General features: G+C 45.3%; 1 protein-coding gene across 1 annotated transcript in view; it reads left to right on the top strand.

The window, feature by feature from the left end:
• Window positions 1-16,531, top strand: part of SBSPON (somatomedin B and thrombospondin type 1 domain containing) — a 23,659-nt gene extending 7,128 nt beyond the window's left edge. Inside the window, exons 2-5 of the mRNA XM_034668197.1 lie at window positions 3,128-3,322; window positions 11,487-11,577; window positions 13,214-13,390; window positions 15,545-16,531. Of these exons, the coding sequence (XP_034524088.1) occupies window positions 3,128-3,322; window positions 11,487-11,577; window positions 13,214-13,390; window positions 15,545-15,662 (581 nt within the window). The 3' untranslated portion in view covers window positions 15,663-16,531. The remainder of the gene's footprint in view (window positions 1-3,127; window positions 3,323-11,486; window positions 11,578-13,213; window positions 13,391-15,544) is intronic.
• The last annotated feature ends 2,805 nt before the right edge of the window (window positions 16,532-19,336 follow it).

Raw genomic sequence — 19,336 nt, 5'->3', positions numbered from 1 at the left:
GACAGAGATAGAGACAGCCAGCGAGAGAGGGAACACAAGCAGGGGGAGTGGGAGAGGAAGAAGCAGGCTCATAGCGAAGGAGCCTGATGTGGGGCTCGATCCCATAACGCCAGGATCACGCCCTGAGCCGAAGGCAGACGCTTAACCACTGTGCCACCCAGGCGCCCCTAAAAAGCTATTTATCATTATTATTATTATATTTTTAAAGCTTAGTGGAAAATCTTTTAAGGTAATTGTATTTGGATATGACTGGATATCCCTGAAAATGTGCTCTACTCTTGCTTTGGGCAGATTCCCTACTGAAATATATAACTGATTTCTCTATTGTTGGCCATTCTCCATGTGGTTGTGGTAGGACATTGGATAACCAGAAAGCTCTTGAGGAAAGGGGACTAGTCAGAACTTCGGAAAGGATTTGGTAATTCCTTGTACTCTGGGTCTGTCCATTATCTCACTTCCTAGTGAGCTGAGAGCCAGATGTGCCCTCTGGGCCTAAAGCAGGAACTTAGGGATCTATGTCTCTGTTCTCTTCTCTGTCTCTGCTCTTATTACACTTCTTGGGACCATCTCCCAAATAAATTACTTGCATTGAAATCCATGTCTCATAGTCAGCTTCTGGGAAACTCCACCTGAATAGTATATTGAGCTTCAACAAAGGAAATAGCTCACCGAACATTCTGGCATCTGTGAAGCCTAAGCTGCTTTTTCTTCTAAGTAGGGTTGGTATGATTGCATTAAATCCTACCGTGAGGACATTGGGAAGCTGTGGCGAGCTTGGAGTCAGAGATGATCACTTTGCTCACTAGGCCTCTTGGCTTTTAGTAATAACTAGGGAAATGCAAAGATTGAGAAAGTCAGATTTTAAGAAAGATTATTTTGACTTGCTGGCTGTAAAAGTGAATACTAATGGAATAATTCAAAGGAAACATGTGTCATGCAGTGATAATATATGACTCAAGATAATAAATCTGTCAGAAGTTTCTGTACTTCCCCTGGCCTCCGTGGCCAAAGATCTCTTGTGATCTATGGTGTATTGCACTCCACACAATCAGAAGTTCACAAGTTAATCATGAATATAATCTTTTATGCAGAATAGGAATAAATACCTCTGATCCACCTTCCAACTCAAAGTATTTTTTGGAACCCCTTTATACTTGTATAATTCTATGTGAACTTTTTTTCATTTTGTCTCATAATGAAGCCGTCGAGATGATGCTCAGGACCCAGAACTTTCTGATTTTCTTTATGAGGCTGTTAAAGTCATGGATTGGAAATATGAGACATAGCATTTTCCAAGGTCAAACGTTAACAGATAGGAACAACAACCGATTCAGTGATTCTGTGATTTGAGGATGTTAACTGTGGGTCAAACCAAATAAAATAAATAAACATTGTACATGAGACACAAATGTCGAAGAAATACCAGGAAACTAACTTGTGTCAGCAAACTGTCCCCAGTATCATCTTTTACCATATGGATACTGTGTCTTCAAACCGAGGCCATATTACTAAATTCTGAGTGAATGCCATGGCAAAATGGTATTCTATAGTGATGTCCAATGTTAATCTTTGAAACAAGCGTCTCGTTTTGTTTTGTTTAAGTGTATTATTAAGCGTTGTTCAAGGCCAACACATCAGGGCAAGACTAAGGAGGCTCAGGGATGAAGAGATTTGGGTGACAGGGAGAGTTGTTGGAAGACTTAAGGACAAGAAGAGTGCTTCTCAATCATTTCCTAGCCCAGCAGGCAGTCTCAGTGTGTCTGGCTCTAGGGCCCAATTCAATCATGGGATCATGAAAATAAAAGGGGAGGGATCCACAAGAAATGACAAGAGCGGAAAGTGGCCTGTTACTGATTTTCCAAAGGATCTGTGCCTGGCAGGTATGGGCAACAAGTCTCCCATGCCTCACCCATGCTTCCTTACCTGCCTGACATGGGATGCCTGTGAGTTTTTAGATGATTAATAAAAGCATGTTTTAAAACAGCCTGAAGTCTTTGAATTACTGACAGATGTTTATGTTGTATGGGACCCCTTTCATGTCAGGGCGAGCTGCGGGCTGCCAAAGGATGGGTCTTACAAAATCCATGAACCCTCAGGAGAGTGTGCGGAGAGGTCAAATGAGTTTTCAAGTCCAAGTTGTCAGAAGTCCAAGTCAAGATTTCAGAGAGGTTAGAGTGCTTTCTTGGTGAAGACTCTGCAAGCTTGAAAGTATGAGGATGGTAGGGAAAGTGGGTCACATTTTGTGGGAAAGAAAGAATTCAGGCGTCTAGTTCAGAAGTACCTCTTTTGTTTTCTTATTCTTTTTCTTATAAACAATCTCAAATCCTGAAATAATTCCACTGAAAACCTCATTATAGTCCTTTTAAAAGATTCATTAGGACTTTCAGTGGGAAAGTTAAACATGCAACCACATAGATTTTCCAGTCATGGCCAGAGAATTGTCACTATAGGCAAATTTTTGCCCCTGACTCTGCCCCTTCATGCCTGGCGGTGAGTACTCTTCACCTCTGTGGGCTCTGGTTGCTCTTCTGCAAACTCCAGCTCTCCTAGTTTAGGGGTCCAAGAGCCATGGAGGATGAGAATCCAGCACCTAAGAGAAGTCCCAAGTCTAGAGGTCCCTTGGTGTGGCCCTAAACCAGGGCTGATGGAGAGACACATTTGGGGATAAGAAGTGATGTGGGGATTTTCTTTTACATTTTTTCCCCTTGACGTTTTCTACAATGAATATGTATTGCTGTTACAATAAAAATGTTCTGGGCAGGGGAAGATAAAGTTAAAAATCAAGGAAATGCAAGAGCAAAGATCTTATCTAAGCCCATGGAGTATGAGGAAGTACCCCCGAAGGCTTCACTCTCTTAACTCGGGTGTGTCCCTGGCTCAGACCCATCCTCATGACCCCAGAAGAGCTGCCCGGCTGCCTCGAAGAGGTGCGGGTTATCAGCTACCCATCGGGGCGGGGGGAGTCCAGGTCCACCGAGCCCTGCTGAGACTGTGTTCCTCCCGGTCGAGGGCGCAGTCAACGCGCGGTCTGCGTGGGCTAACCTCGACTGTTGATGTTGGCGGGAGCTGGCGGCAGGCGGCTGGGTTTGCCCAGGTGAGCGTGCCATCCCGCCGTGCTGTTTTTCAGCTCGCCCGTGCATCGTCGGGGAGTGGAGCCCCTGGAGCGGCTGCGCCGACCAGTGCAAGCCCGCGGCCCGCGTGCGGAGGCGCCCGGTGCAGCAGGAGCCCCGGAACGGCGGCGCGCCCTGCCCGCCCCTGGAAGAGAGAGCCGGCTGCCTGGACTACTCGACGGCCCGGGGCCAGGACTGCGGGCACTCCTTCGGTACTGGGGGTTTCACGGTGGCGGCCTTTGTTGTCTGTGCGCACTGCCAGCGGGGAAAGTTCCGTGCGCGGCGGGGGAGTGGGATGGGCCGGCCCGCCCAGGGTGGACCGGAAGCTCAGGAAATGCTTGATAAAGGAGTGGGTGCCGGCTGCCTCAGGGCGTCCCTCCTCCACCCCCTCCGTGGTCGGTGTGTTCTGAACCCCGCGGTGGCCCCCGCTTCTGGGCGTGCACGTGCGTTCTGATTTTTAGCAAACTCAAGCTGGCGACAAAGGACTCGAGGTAGGGTGACAGTATGTCACACCGGATAGTAAGTGTTCACAAGGTAACTCTTCCTCTTGCACTTTTAATTCCTGTGTAGTCCGGTCCACTCATCATACACGTGTGAAGGTAATAGGGATTAATTCCTAAGCAGTGATAAATTATTCTCCTAAAACACCTCCTCTCCACCTGACTGCATTGGGGCTGGTATGATCAGATTTGTGGTTTGAAAAGATCATTCTGGTTGTGGAGTGGCCAGTGGAGGGGCCAGAATTCAGCCTATGAATGAGCCGGAGCTGTATAAAGCTCACAAAGAAATAAGCAAAAAGGCCAACACCAATGTGTTTATCTCTGTTGAATCAGATAGAGCAAAACACTGACTTCTCAGGATAACAAAGGTCATATGTTTTTCATAGGAACCTGGACATTTTTATGCCAACATGACACTCATCAAGCCATTTTGCTCTTTTTTTATTCAATGCACAAATATTTATTGAGAGTCTACTGGTTGCCAGGCACTGGGCTGGGTGCCAGGGTTACACTGGTGACGTATGCTGGCGTGAGCCTGCCGTCATGCAGATCACAGTCTGGGGGTGGGTGTAGGGGGGATGATAATCAATGATCTTAGGAAATCAGTCTCAGAAAATTACAGCTGCAATTTGGTGCAACTGGTCCTGAACGAGTGAATTGTTTGGAGCTATGAGGGTGTGTAATAAGTTGATTTCCCAGGGGCCTTGGGGGAGGAGGGGAGCCCCAGGAGTGGTGAGGGGAAGGGACTTTCCTAAGGAAGGGCAGGTAAGGCTGAGAAGTGTAGAACTTTCCAGACAGAGGCTGGCATGGTGAACCAGGTAGTCAGGTATCGGGGTTCAAGGGACTTGGGGGCTGATGTAGGGAAAACAGGACTACAAGAGGCGGTAATCCACATTAAGCTTTTTTGGGTGGTGCCTGGACCAGGTTGCATGAGAAGGGGAAGACCAGAGGCTATGGTGTGGGGACCACCATCTGGAGGGTGAGGAGAGGAATCTGCCAGGGGCTGTGTGTCTAGGTGATGGCAACTAAGCAGCATGGGTCAGAGAGTTTCGAAGGGCAAGGGTGGCGGCAGTTTGGGGGTCTTACAATTTCAAGGCTTTTTAGCTCATCAATGGCCAGAAGATGCCAGGTGTGGTTTCACAGGGTATGTAAAGCAGGCAGGGCCTAAATGGCTAAAAACTCCTTGTTTGGCAATTTGTAAAACAATTTGGGGGGCGCCTGGGTGGCTCAATCGGTGGAGGGGCCGACTCCTGGTTTCCACTCAGGTGGTAATCTCAAGGTCGTGCGATAGAGCCCAGTGGTGCTCTGTGCTCAGCTGAGAGTCTGCTTAGGACTCTCTGTCCCTCTGCCCTTCCCTCTATGCTCACTCAAATGTTCATTCTCTCTCTCGCTGTCTCTCTTTCTCAAAATAAATAAATCTTANGAGAGTCTGCTTAGGACTCTCTGTCCCTCTGCCCTTCCCTCTATGCTCACTCAAATGTTCATTCTCTCTCTCTCTCTCTCTCTTTCTCAAAATAAATAAATCTTAAAAAAAAAAACCAATCTGAATGCATAAAAATATGAGTTTGCTGCCAGTAGGCTTTGGAGCTCACAGTAGTCAGCCCGCTGTGAGGAAGTAAACAACCTAGAGACCATCTTTGGCTCATTTCTCCAACACCAGGGAAGCAAAGGCCCATTTGAGAGGTTGAAGGAAGGCCAGAGTCTGGGGAGCACAGGGAGTGGGGCTGGCATTGAGAGGGGATGCAAGTGTCTGCCCCGAGCTCTCTGTTTAGGATTTTGGTCTTTATCTTAGGAGCCCTGGAGAGCTACTGGAGCATTTTCTGATGTGGTCAGAGCTGTGATTTGAAACGATGGCTCTGGTAGGGGAGTGGCTAATGGAAGGGCCAGTGGGGAGGCGTCTCGTGGACACGGCAGTCAGATGAAGCTTCTGGGGAAATAACTGAGTGCTCACAGAAACAGTTGTGGGACAAAACCACGGTCAGCTCATGTACTCTGCAGAGCATGGCAGAAAAGGCTCGGGGAGGAAGTCGCGGTAGGACATTACTGATTTTTTGGATGACTCTTAAAACCTATAGCTGATCTATCAAGAAGCAGCTACTTTGCTCAGTTCCTGGGTCTGGCTGCTAGAAAGTAGTTCTTAAGTACGAGTGACTCTTTAGTGCTACACCAGGTTGTCACAGCCCGCTTTGCAGTCCGGTATCTCTTTATAACAGCATTATGCAGGTCACGGGGAAAGGGACGGGAAGGTCAATGAAGATGATGCTCTGGAACGTGGGCCAAGGGCAGGGAGCACTGGGCCCACACCCTGCCCCCTGGGGTTCTCCTCTCTGCCTGGAGGTGTCCACTCTATCCTCCGGACAAAGCCCCCAGGGCTGTCCTCCTCATGTTCCCAAATTACCCCTCTCACCCACCCTTCCCACCAAACTCCAGTAAGAGGGTTTTATAAAGCAGCAGTCTTCCTAGATGACTCCCCACAAGGTGTTAGTGACTTAGAAATAACATCAACAGGAGAGGTCTGTACTCAGTGGCCGCCTTTCCTAATAAGGTAAGGTAAAATCCAGTTTTGGAAGAGAGGAGAAATCTCTCCTTGGGCACAGGGCACTGGCATTTGCTGCCCTGGCTTCGGTTCCTGAGATGCACTTTCCTATTGTGATGCCATGGCTGTCACAGGCCGGTCAGGGAAGACAGAACTCCTCGAATATTCCAGTCTGGTGGTTCCTGAAGGGTAGTCCCCAGCCAGCAGCGTCGGCCTCAGCTGGGAAACTGTTAGAAAGGCAAGTTCCTCAGGCCCCACCCAGACCCACGAGGTCAGGATCGCTGGAGCTGGGCCTAGCACTGTCCAGGGGACTCTGCTTCCCACCGAAGTTCCACAACTGCTGCCCTAGCCCAAGTATGGATGCGCTGTTCTTCCCTCAGCCCCCAACTCATAGCGGGATCCCTTACATGCCACTTTCCTGAAGGTAGAGGCTCCCAAATGCAAAACAGGGGTTTAGTCAGGTAAATATGGGGGTAAATCAGACTATTTTCTCTAACGAAGAACTTCTCAGAGGCTTTACTATGCTAATAAGCATTTTCATTACAAGAGGGAGATAGGCTATGGGATGCTTTCCCACCTTATTTGATGAAATGACCCCTTTTCCCAGGGGATCTCACTGACTCACTAGTGTTCTGTGGAATACACCTGGGACAATGAAGGACCACAAGGGAAACGAGAGCAGTGACGTGAAAATGCAATTTGGTGAATCACCCTGAGCCCCGTGGCCCCGCAATTCCCATGCATTCATTTACGTGTGTCATTCATTGACGGTTCACCGCACATCTACTAGGGCCAGCGCTCTGCTGGAGTCCCGCGATGCAGACTTGAGTACCGCACCTGCCACAGCTGATTCTAGCTCAGCGTGATGAGCGAGCGCCCAGAGAGCAGGACGCGGAGGTTGGTACGGAGGCACGGAGAAGGAGCACCGTCCTCCACCGGGGGCTCTCAGTCCTGCTGCGTGGTCACCTGTGACTGCCCCCCCACCTGCACTGGACTTCCTGTTCGCAGGGCAAGGAGGCTTGGCTGCACAGCATAGCCGCCCCTCACAGCTGCAGGGCAGAGAGCTGTTATCGACATTACTGATTCAGTGTTCATAGCAATCCTACAGGAGGGTGTATTCACTTCCTAAGGCTACTGTCACAAATTAACACAACTCAAATATATTATCTTAGGGTTTCGTGGATAGTGCAACCCAGGTCTCCCTGGGCTAGAATCAAGGTGCTGGCCCGGCTGCGTTGCTTTTGGGGAGGCTCTGGGGGAGAATCCGTTCCCTTGCCTTTTCCATCATCCAGAGACGGTCACATTTCTTTCTTCATGGTCCCCCCTCCTTCTCCACATCCAGCTACATTGCATCTCTGTGCTTTCTTCTGTAGTTACACCTCCCTCTTCCTCTTCGAAGGACGCTTGTGATTACACTCAGCCCGCTGAGAAAATCTGGGATCATCTCCCCATTTTAAGGCCAGCTGAGCAGCAACCTTCATTCCATCTGCAACTTTAATCCTTTTTTATGAAATAACATGTTCAGAGGTCCTGGGGATTAGGGTGTGGACATCTTTGAGGGCCCAGTATCCTGCTTACCTTGAAAAGGGGACTGCCTCATTATGCTTGAAACCAAGAAGACATTGGAGCTCAGGGAGGCGACAGCATTTGTGAGGGACTTCCAGAATCTAACCCTGGGCCTCAGGGCTCTAAATCCTGTGGGGTTTTCCCTCTTGATGTTGCTTTGCTGCTCCGGTTATCATTAGAGCTAAAATACCAATTGCAGGTTCTGGTAACTAAATAGAACTAGAAAGGCTCCGTGAGACCCGTGACTGAAACACGATCACTGAAGCTCTCTTATTAATGATCAAGTAGTTATTGAATTTTTCCCATTTCCTTTAATGCAGCTCTTGCCTCTATTTTCATCATAAAAACAGATTGAAAAAGCCCTATTACTGTGTTAGCTGTACATCATGACTCCTCCTAAAAGGAGATCGATGTGTATCGTAAGCTGGGTGCTTCCGGGCCGGTGTTATTTGTCACATTTTCATTCTGTTCCCTTTTACACTATATCTACAGACCAGCGGTTCTAAGCCTGCCTTGGTGACACCCCATTGTGTCAGAGGACTTCATGAAATTCCTTAAGCAAATTCGGTTTCCTTTCATGTTCAAAGTAAGTCTGCGCACTCACGGTGCCTGCTTTTAGAAGTGGAGTTGTTGTAAGACCTAACAATGGAAGGCTGATAGGACACCAGAAAAGTTGGCAAATGGCCTCTTAACAAAGAATCTATTACATTTGAATATTGTTGCCAGGAAGGGGGAAGGCGGGGGAACTAGATTTTATTGCGAGCCTTTGTCCCCGGGCACCCGGCTATGTTCTTCCACACATAAGCTGCAGTGGGACTGAAGGCAAAAACAATTTCTAAATTACTTACCACTCTCAAGTAATGGAAATTAAATTTGGGGGAGATTTTAAAAAGTCGAGCTGGCTCAGAGACCCCCCCAGGCAATCTGGCTGCTGGTCTGGTTTCTGAAGACTCATTCGCAGAGGAAGTGCCCCCTCTCAGTAGAATGTGCCACTGAGCCAAGCCAGGGCTCGAGGGGGCAGGACACAGAAGACACAAGGCCCGGGGTGACTGGCTGGCTTTCAGGATAGGTCCTACCCTCAGAGGCTTGGCACTGAACGTGGACAGTAGATTGAAAAACCAGAAGCTGTCTTCTGTGTTGGGGTCCTTGCTTCATCATTTACTGTGTATTTTCCCTTCCTTTAATGTCTGTGAGCCTCAGTTTTCTGAGAACACCTCATGAGGGAACCTCTTCACAAAGGTTTTGGGGGGACCAGTCACAGAGGATGGGAAGGTACTTTGTAAAGAAGCAGGCTGGAAGCAGGCATTGATCTGTGCCCACCATGAGCCCATCCCCCACCCCCGGGGGCCCAGCCCCCACCCCAGCCCTCCCCCTCTGCCAGGGGGACTCCGGATAGAGGGCTCACGATGTTCCCTCTCCTCTTTTAGAGTTACTTCATATTAAGGACATATTAGGGACTGAACGGGAAAATAAAACAGAATTTAAGCAATTCCTAGGAAATACGTCGCGTAAACAATGAAACGTTGGGATCTACGTTACAGAGTCGGCAGGCAGTGAGGAGTATGGTTTTGGAGATACTGCCTGACACTGCCGTGTTCAGACAGGAGCCTTGAACGTGTTCCTTAACCTCTCTGTGCCATAATTTCCTCATCTGTGGAATGGGGAAATAATAGCACCAAACCCAGAGGGGGGCTGTAAGAATTACATGCATTCACACATGAAAGGTGCCCGGCATTATGCCTGGAAACTTGGAAGTGTCTCATTGTTAGCTTTCATTATTATTATTATTATAGAACTTTTTCTAAGGATTTTATATCAGATATTATAGTCACATACTTGCCCTCTACCTCCTAACCTCATTTCCCCTCCCCGCCCCAAGCTATATATTAAGTGCCTTGCCTTTGAACTTCTGTAATAATATATGCAGTACAACTAAGGAGACCAAATAAACGTTTTGAGCTAAAGAAACACATCCTGAAAATGTCATAGTTTGACTGGTCCAATGCCACGTGCGCTGGGCAGCGACTGCATTCTTCACTTACTGAATAAACTCCGAAATTCGTCAGAAGAACAGAAAGGGAAACAATACGTGGGAAAGCTAAAATCCTTTCGATGTTTGTGTTCTAGAGAATTAGATCTAAGAGAAACAGTAAGTTCCTAACATACATGCGCTCCCTTGTTCTTTCTGATTCTGTCCCCGGGTTTGGGAAATTCCAAAGCTACAGTCCCATTTAGAAGGAGAGGCATGTTCTCTGGAGAGCAATTAAACGGATTAAACGTGCTAGTGCAGCAAGGAAGAGTGTCCCAGCTGCGACTCTGAGGTCTGCTGCTAGATGTGAGTCATTTTCACACCGAAGGCATTAAGCACAAGCCACCTAGGACAAGAAGGACACCAGCAACTCTCAGGAGCAGGTGGCCACCCGCTCGGTCTCACATTCCCTAGTCATAGCAAAAGGCCTCCCTGAGAAAATCTAAACGAGAATTCGGCTGCCACCTTGTGGCCGTAAGAAGCCAGTAAGGAGCCAGGCCAAATGCACGCGGAGGCTGGACGCATCTGTTTTGCAGCCCTCTTGCCATTTTGTTCACGTCGATGATGACTTTGGCAGCGCACGAGCCAACATCAGCTGGTCTCTACCCTTCCTGGGATGGTCCAGTTTCTGAAACGAAAGGTAGGCACGATTGTTGCGCCGTCTCAGCCACAGGGCTCGGTGTAGGAACAGAAGACCACAGGGACGTAGGACCTGTGTGGCTTGGTGGCAAGTACATGATTTCATTCACTCACTCACTGAGCCACCATTCATTGCCTACGTGCTTACTGAGTGTGTCAACGTGTGAGGGCCACGGTGATGACCAGGGCAAAACCCTGCCTTCCTCGAGTTGACAGCAGAGCGGGGCGGGAAGTTACATTGATACAGGCGCTGTCCTGGATCATCGGCCGCCCCATACTTAGCGGTGAACAGAATGAGACACGCAATCGGTGAAAGAAGAGAGCGGAGGTGGGAGGGTCCTGGCTCCCTTTCTTCTTTCCAGTCCAGAGCGTCGGAGTTGGGCTGTGGTGGGGAACAGGGAGGAGGAGAGGACCAACCTGACTTTCCTTCCCTGAGGCTGAGGGTTGGCGTGGGGAGGCTGCTGTGCTGGCTGGCACCAGGCAGTCACCCTGAGGCCACAGGGGGAGGTGCAGAAGTTTCCAGTCTGGGGTCAAGAGGACCTGTTGTGGGGGACGACACTCACACCTTCTCCCTTGGTACTTTGGTTTTCTCCTTTTCATGTTTCCTCTCTCTCTCGTGGTCTTTTCTCCTTACATCCCCTTTTCCCTCTCCTTTGTCTTCTTCCTCTGTTCTTTCTCCCTCCTATTCTTTTACTTTATTCTTCCTATCTTTCCCTTTTCTCTTCATCTTTAAAAACCTTCTCTCTCATTCTCCATTCCCTCCTTTCCCCCCTGGTTTGCTCTCATCTTTCACTACTTCCTCTACGTTTCTATTCCTGGTCCCCATGCCCCCCCTTCCTCCCCTTTCACACAGTGTCAGCTTATTACCAAGGACAAGTCTGCCTGTCAGACGCTTGCAGTTCTCCCTCCCATCAGCATGCACACAGATCTTCTTCGAACGGGTTCTGGGGACATGGGAACTTGGCCCCGTCTCATTCCTGGAGGTGTGCCGCGGCCCTTTGCACTTAGGGATGGGGGGCTCGGAGACAGGACTGACACCAGGTTTGGGAAGGGTCGTTCCGAGAACTTTAGGCTGCATGTGTCCAACGCCCTTCTCTCTTTCCTAGTCCCTGCCTTTATAACTACCTCTGCGTTCAACAAGGAGAGAACAAGACATGCCACCTCTCCACAGTGGTCTACAGACACAGAGGACACCGGGTAATTTGGTGTTTTTGTTTTGCATGGTTTGGTTTGGGCTTTTCAGCTTATGCTTGTGCAGTTGTGTGGCCAAGTCAGCCCACAAACCTTGTCTTGGTGTGATGGGGTTTCTTCTGTTACTTGTTCGTTGACTTTGGGTAAAACATGACCCTTTACCACAAGGCTGGGACCTACTTCTCTCTTCCCTGTTTTTGTGAGGCTGCCAGGATTTGTCTCTGAGGTCTCATCAACAAGAAATACACTATATAAAATGATGGTATCACTTTATCAATCGAACTCAGAATGTTCCTCTTAGAGTCATTAGGAGAACATGGACTCTAGCACCACCTGTGTTTGGTTAATTTGAAAGTGGTCCATGCGTCAGCTCTGAGCATTTCTATCAGGACAGAAGGCACAGCCTGGGATGGTCCCCCCTGCTTACCTGAAGTCCACTCTTCAGCTGTCAGCAGAGGGACCCCAGTCAGCTGCACGTTCAGATCCCCACACTGCCATGCACTAGCCAGAACACCTTGGATGTGTTGTCCCACCTCAGTTTTTCTTCTTCAAAAATGAGAATTTAATGCTTACCACATGGCGTTGTTAGGAGAATTTAATGAGAAAATAATGAAGAGACGTCTGGGTTAAGCCGTCTGTCTGAAGTTGATGGAAGCTGCGTCATAGAATTTCCTACCTCGGTACCTAAAGGTACCTAATGAATGGCCTACCACTGTTAAAGCTCGAGGAAGCAGACCTTCCAATCACTTTCGTCTAACCTAGGACAGCTCATAATTCTATGGATAAGAAACTAGCCCACTGGAGCTTAATTAGAACCAAAAACACAACATGCAGGAGTTTTACTATGTTTTGCTTCCCTGAAGAATTGTAAAATTATGTTGCTTTTTAGTACAAGACTCTGAAGTGTTCACCCTTGTCTGGATGCTCTCCCTGGGCTTCTGGAGTCTAGTCACTATAGTGCTAGAGATTTCCACAGTTCAGTGGAAGGTGACACTATCCTCTGTCACAGAAAGACATCTCCAGCTTCCCATTTCTTTTTAACTATGAGCCCAATATAACTTTGATGCTTGGATTCAAGTCCCAACTCCTCATCATTAGCCCAGATCACGCAGGTGAGCCGGGTGGGGAGCACGGGGAAGGCCCGTGGGAACGTCTGTGGGGCAGAAAAGCACGGGTGCCGGGCCGGGCACGGAAGACCAGCCCTCCAGGGGCTCAAGTGTTCTCAGACTCAAGACTCAAGCAAATTCTTATTTGATTTCTCTTATTCTTTATCAGCAGAGTTATTAAGGGCTATTTTCCTACTGAAATGTGCTTTATAGACACAATTTGATGGTCAGATTAGATAGGAAACAGGATATCCAAATTTCTGCAAACTCATGTTGACCAGGTAACTCAATCATGGATTGGAAAAGAGCCACAAACTTCACTGTAGTGGCCAGTCAGGCATCGTCCCTCATCGTAGTTCGGCAAGTGAGAAACTTTACCAGGCGTTCTGTGACCGGCATGTGGCCTGGGAAGATCCACCATACCACCTCCTCCAGTCGGCCAGGTGCCCTTGGGGGTTGCAGGCTTCCTAAGACTTTGTATGGCGTTAGGCTGTCTCTCAGTACAGTGCGTGCGAGTGTTGCGTTCTTTGCTCTAGATACTGTATGGAGTTCAAGACAGAGTCATTGACTCATCACTGCGCTACGGAGAACCGCCCCCTGACCCGATGGATGCAGTATCTCCGAGAGGGGTACACGGTGTGCGTCGACTGTCAACCCCCAGCTATGAACTCGGAGAGCCTTCGCTGTTCCGGAGATGGCCTGGACTCGGATGGGTAAGAGAGAAACTTTGGTGGAAGGACTTTTCTTATTTTTCAGCTGGAGAGATCTGTCCTCTCTGTGTCCTGAACAGCAGACCATTCCGTAGCATCTCAGGGCAGGATTTGGGAGTCAAAACACAAAGTAAGGAGAACTCTCTCTAGCAATTCCTGAATCCAGGGCCCAGTTCACACAATGGGACTCAGAGGCTCTATAGCAGAGATGAGTGGGTAGATTTGGATACTGAGGTTCATAGCCTGCTCCCAACTGACCATTGAAAACCTGATCACTCCAAAGCAGTGTTCTGAAAACCACTTGAATCAGAACCTCTTGGGATGGTGATTTAAAATATACAGATTCCTGGAGCACCTGGGTGGCTCAGTTGGTTAAGTGACTGCCTTCAGCTCAGGTCATGATCTCAGGGTCCTGGGTTCCCTGCGCAGCAGGGAATCTGCTTCTCTCTCTCCCCTCTGCCCCTCCACCCCCTGCTCATGCTCTTTCTCTCTCTCTTTCTCTCGCTCTCATAAATAAAAAAATCTTAAAAATAAAAATACAGATTCCTGACCTCACTTGAGATGAACTGAATCAAAATTTTGGGGGGTGGAATTTTTTTTTTTAAAGATTTTATTTATTTGAGAGAGACAGAGATAGAGCACGAACAGGGAGGAGGGGGAGAAGCAGGCTCCCTACTGAGCAGGGAGCCCAACGCAGGGCTCGATCCCAGGACCCTGGTATTATGACTTGAGCTGAAGGCAGATGCTTAATGGACTGAGCCACCCAGGCGCCCCTGGGGGTGGATTTTTAACCATCTTCTAGGTCAAGAGTTGGCAGAGAGTAGACACTTTCAGCTTTGTGGGCTATATGGTCTCACTACTCAACTCTGCCATCATAGCATGAAAGCAGCCACAGACACTGTGTGAACAGGTGAACTTGGCTTTGTTCTAAATACTGTATCTATGGACACTTTGAATTTCATGTAATTTTCATGTGTCATGACATATTCTTCTTTTGAGTTTCTTTAAAAACAAAAAACTATTCTAAACTCACAGACCACACAAATACAAATGGTGGGCTGGATTTGGCCCATGGGTTGTGGTTTGCTGACCCCTGCCCAGACGATTCACTCCCACAGCAGTGTTTCAGGACCACTGCTCCATGGGGTAGTCCTAAAACCATGACTGAAAGGGTGGTGGGCTCAGCTTTGCAGGACCGGAAACCTACAGAAATCTATAGATTGTCCAAAAGAATTGACCCTGAAAACACTTTATTACCCTAAAAAGTCTATCCCAATCCTGTACTCATTTATCAGTTAAATCTGATAACACTCTTTCTAAGAGAAGGGTAGACTTCATGCTGGTGAGCTCTTGGACAAAGACCAATTTCGGTCACATGTGGATTACGGTTTTAAGCATGTCAGGTAGAACTGGTAAAAATACAGATTAGAAAGTAAAATACGGGCCTTTCCAGCTAGTCATTATTCCCATAGTATATTTTAATATTTATAACTTGAATTTATGTTTATTAGTCACTTGTGCCTAGTAGCCTTTGTAAGGAGTACACCACATGAACAGTAAAGTAGGTAAGACGTTCGTATCAAATAGACACCAAATCTTTAGACTATTTTCCTGAATATCTCATCCATATTTTGTCTTTAAATGAATTTATAATTTAATTTGTACCCAGAAAGTACCTTAAACCCTGGCTGAGGTTCCAGTGACTTTAAAAACAATAATTCAAACAATCTGGCTTTGCTCTTCCTGCTTCTCCCATTTTTTCATTATGGAATCAAAGAGTTGAAGATTACAAGAGCTCATTTGGGCAGACCCCTCTAATTTAAATATATGTGAAACAGGGAGCCATTTTCCTTTATGTAACACTTCGTATATTCAGATCAAGTGGGAGAAAGGAATACAGTAATCTCAAACTGCTCTCTCAACAGGAGGGTATCCTCAAATAGAGATTAATTTGTAATTTGTTTTGATGGAACCCCTAAGAAGGGAAACTCGGTTTGTGATCATTTTTTTAAAATTTCCATTTTTAATGCACTTTCAAAACTCTGAGTATGATCATTCTTTGAACAACAACAAAACACCTCAATTTATGATCCTGTAAATTAGAATTCGTTTTGATTTGCTTTCAGCGTAACTAACAGTTTCAAAATATCGTTTCAGAAATCAAACTCTCCACTGGCAAGCAATTGGCAATCCTCGATGTCAAGGAACTTGGAAAAAAGTTCGGCGAGTAGATCAGTGTTCTTGTCCAGCTGTTCACAGTTTTATTTTTATATAGATTGTGATGTAAATATTTCAGAATGCGTTCGTAAACATGCTAAACATTACCAAGTCATGTTCAGTGCTTCATAAACCTTCAAAAACCATTTGGCCAGAGTCCCTGAACACGTCATTGCCACACTCCAAAGTAGAGAAGGATAATGCATGGGCCAGTTCTCAAGATACCCAGTACCTTTGTTTTTATTTTTATTGCGTTGAGGACCCACCCTAAAGATTCCTGTGGTTTTGTGTCCTTGGCCTTGTAGAGAGTCCTCTCATTCAAAGGTGGCCCACACAACACAGAATACATGTCTGTTTGCACTAAAATTACTACAATATGGTCCGTTTATTGGTGAGTAGCTGTCATTTAAGGGTATCCATGCTCTGAATCTTGCATTCCTTCTTTCTATTCTGTAATCTCTTAAAAACTTCTCACTTTAAAAAATGTATAGAGATCTATGTATACTCTCACACATACATTTCCCATGTATTATTCCATAAATTTTGAAATAACAATTTAAAGAAAATAGTCACAAATAATTTTCCACATTGGGGACAAGTTAAGATTTAGCAAGCGTTTTGTAATGAAAACCCAACAGCTATGTTAAAAATACTTTTTTGAAGAAGAAATTTTCTTTGGTTAATTGACAAGACCAATCAAATGTTTATTCTAGGTCAATACAAGTTCCTTAAATGCCATAATTTTCATGATGAGAATTTTGGCACCAATGAATGAAACAATGCTTTAATTACGAAAATTTTATCAACATTAGCATTTAAGATTACTTCTAGGGCTTAAAACTTGAAGCTGACTAAAAGCATCTTTCAGATTTAAGTTTAAACTAACTTACGGTTTAATTGAAGTAAACTTACTACTTTTTGTCTACAGCCTACATTTTCTTCTGTTTGGGGTGGAAAGCAGTTATAAATTACGGAAGACATAGATTTTATTACAAATGCGATGATCTCACACACACACACACACACACACACACACAGAAGTATTAGTCTTCTTCTTTTATGATTGGAAGACCAGTGAGCCAGAGACAAAGTGGCTTAAGGGTGGGTTATTCTGCAGGTCAGCCACAGAGACCGCTCTCAGTTTCTCATCCTGGACTCAGCCTGACTATGCCAAAGACAGCTGGGAAAGCTAAGCCCTTTTCAATTCTGAAACAAATTTTAAATTTAGGATATTTTCTCTGGAGAACTGCATCTTAAAATTTAAACTTCTTCAGTTTCATTTGTATAAAATATTATTCACTAACAAATGATTTACTAAAATACATATTTCTTGGTACTTATAATGTAATGACAAGAATGACAATAGCAAACTTAATAGGGCTGGAAAAGTACCTAATATTTAATGTGGAGAGTAGCAGTATTTCTGACTATAAATTCATTTAACTGTCAGAGTTGTTTCTATGGTAAATTCTTCAGAGATGAATAATAAGAATTTTGAGTCTCATCAAGGTTAGGACTTTAAACGATAAGTTCAGTATTAACATTTTAAGACCACTTCTAACCTTTGTAAAACAAGATTTTTGAAAATATATCTGAGTAATTTTAATGTTACTTAAAATTTTTGTACCAGTTAATAAACTCTCTGTTCACATTTTTAAGAGGTCTTTACTTGTTTGACTAGAAAATACCCACATTTTCTGGACTGGTCAGAGAATGTACAAATTTTCACCAAAAATAAAATTTAAAAAACCCTTCTGAATTGATAGGCATACATATGGAGACTATCAGCCATAAAGCTAGTCTGTATTTATGGTTCCAGGGTGTGTTATATCATTTAATATATTTGAGTTGTATAAAATCATTTTTCACCTCATGTATTTAGATTTTAGTGCTGGCCATTTATTATTTTCACAGTGAAGTATATTTTTGTTATTTCTATTCTTGAGAACAACTTCATAGGCTAGAAGACTTATCTATTAATGTTTTTGAAAAGCTTGTTATTCTAGTAGAGTCCAAGAAAACAGTTCAGAACTAAAAATTGAAGTCCAAGCAATTAAGGAAGAACTAGAAATTTTTTTTTCAAGGTTAAAGACCAGGTATTTACCTCTGCAGTATTCTTTCTCAATGAGTACCAAAGGGCTGGGGTCCCTGCCACAGGTGCTCTACAGTGATGTGCAGACCCTAGAATTACTTAAGATTGATTTTTCCAAAGTGTATGTGGAAAGTAAGTTGAACAACAACAAAAAATACACACACACACACACACACACATACACACACACATACACACACACACATACCCACTCAGGAAAGATGAAAAAAGGAATTAGGGATGGTGATCACTCAGAAGGGGAGAATGAAAAAGAGATGGGAAAAAAAAGAAAAAGGGTCAAGGTAAACTATAACCACACTATTCTCTTTTTAGGATCTTTCTTGGGACATTTTTGTTTGAGAATGCTATAACTAAGCATAAATATCAACAGCCATAATTTAGCCATCTTTTCCAGGTATGCGCAAAAATGATGCAAAATAAAACTGGTTCTATTCTCTAAGAATATTCTAGTGAATATTCATATAAATAACTCAGGTTGACTTAGAAAATAAAGACCTGGACATTCTGAGGTATAAGCAATCAGGTGATCATATTGAAAGAGAGGTGAACCATCTAGGCTTGTGACAAAATGGATACACATTTACCCTCTCTCCTTCCCCAAATCCCACTGAGATTACAGGAGTCACAGCAGAGATGTCCATACTTACATAGATGAGGAGGGTGGAGGTGGTAGTGGTAGGAATCAGCCCCAAATTAGAGATTTTGAAGAATTTTTTTTGAAGATAGCAAGTAAATGGGCTTCTCCTGATAGATCAACCAAAACAGAAAGACTGTACCTTTTAAAGCATGTAGAAAAAAAGTTGGAATCAGAGGTGAGAGCCATTCTTCCTGGGGTGGAAAGGTCCCATTGAGCAACAAACAAGATGAATTTTAAACATCCTGCCACTAGAGACCAATTTGCGCAATTTAAAATCAAGGATAAAGAAGACTATGAAAGCTTCCAGAGAGAAAGCCCAGATTACCTACAAAGGAACAAGAACATTCATGGAAGACAGCAGTGTTCTCATCAGTATCTGTGGATGCTTGAGGTCTAATAGGATAAAGCTCGAAGCACTGGGAGGAAAAATAATTTTGAAACTAGCATTCTCTGTCAGCAAAACTACTAATAAATTGTGACGGCAAGATATAGACTTTCAGAGTTACAAGGATACAGAACCCTGATGAGGGTCCTACATAGGGTTTTGTCTTTGTTTTTCATTTAAACATGGTAGGTTGAACATATATTTGCCTCCCAATTCCCAGTAAACTTACAGTTAAAGGATTTTTTTTTAAAGGCAAAAAAATATTAGAGGATCAAGAGAGACAAAGCTAGCAGGAAAGGGATGGCCACCAGATCTGGGGACCAGAAAAGCAGATGGCTGTCTAAGAAAGGAGAAAGCCAAATGCCCACTGGAGTGAATCTGGACGAGCAAGGTAATTTACAGCACCTTGGAAAGGTTCCAGATACTTCCTTTAATGGAATGGCTGACAGTTAGTATAAGAAACAGAGCCTTAAATTCTCTGCAGCCAGGCAACAGCCTGACAGGTCTACTCTTGGGAGGGACTCCAGATTGGAAACACCAGAGACAGCAACTGAGAACGGAAACTGAGTGAGTCTCCGTTCTGAATGGTGACCCCCA

This window comes from Ailuropoda melanoleuca, chromosome 9 (genome assembly GCF_002007445.2).
Source record: "Ailuropoda melanoleuca isolate Jingjing chromosome 9, ASM200744v2, whole genome shotgun sequence".
In the NCBI taxonomy this organism is placed as follows: Eukaryota; Metazoa; Chordata; class Mammalia; order Carnivora; family Ursidae; genus Ailuropoda; species Ailuropoda melanoleuca.
Note: the sequence above shows the minus strand (reverse complement) of the source record. Positions and strands in the feature narration are given on the sequence as shown.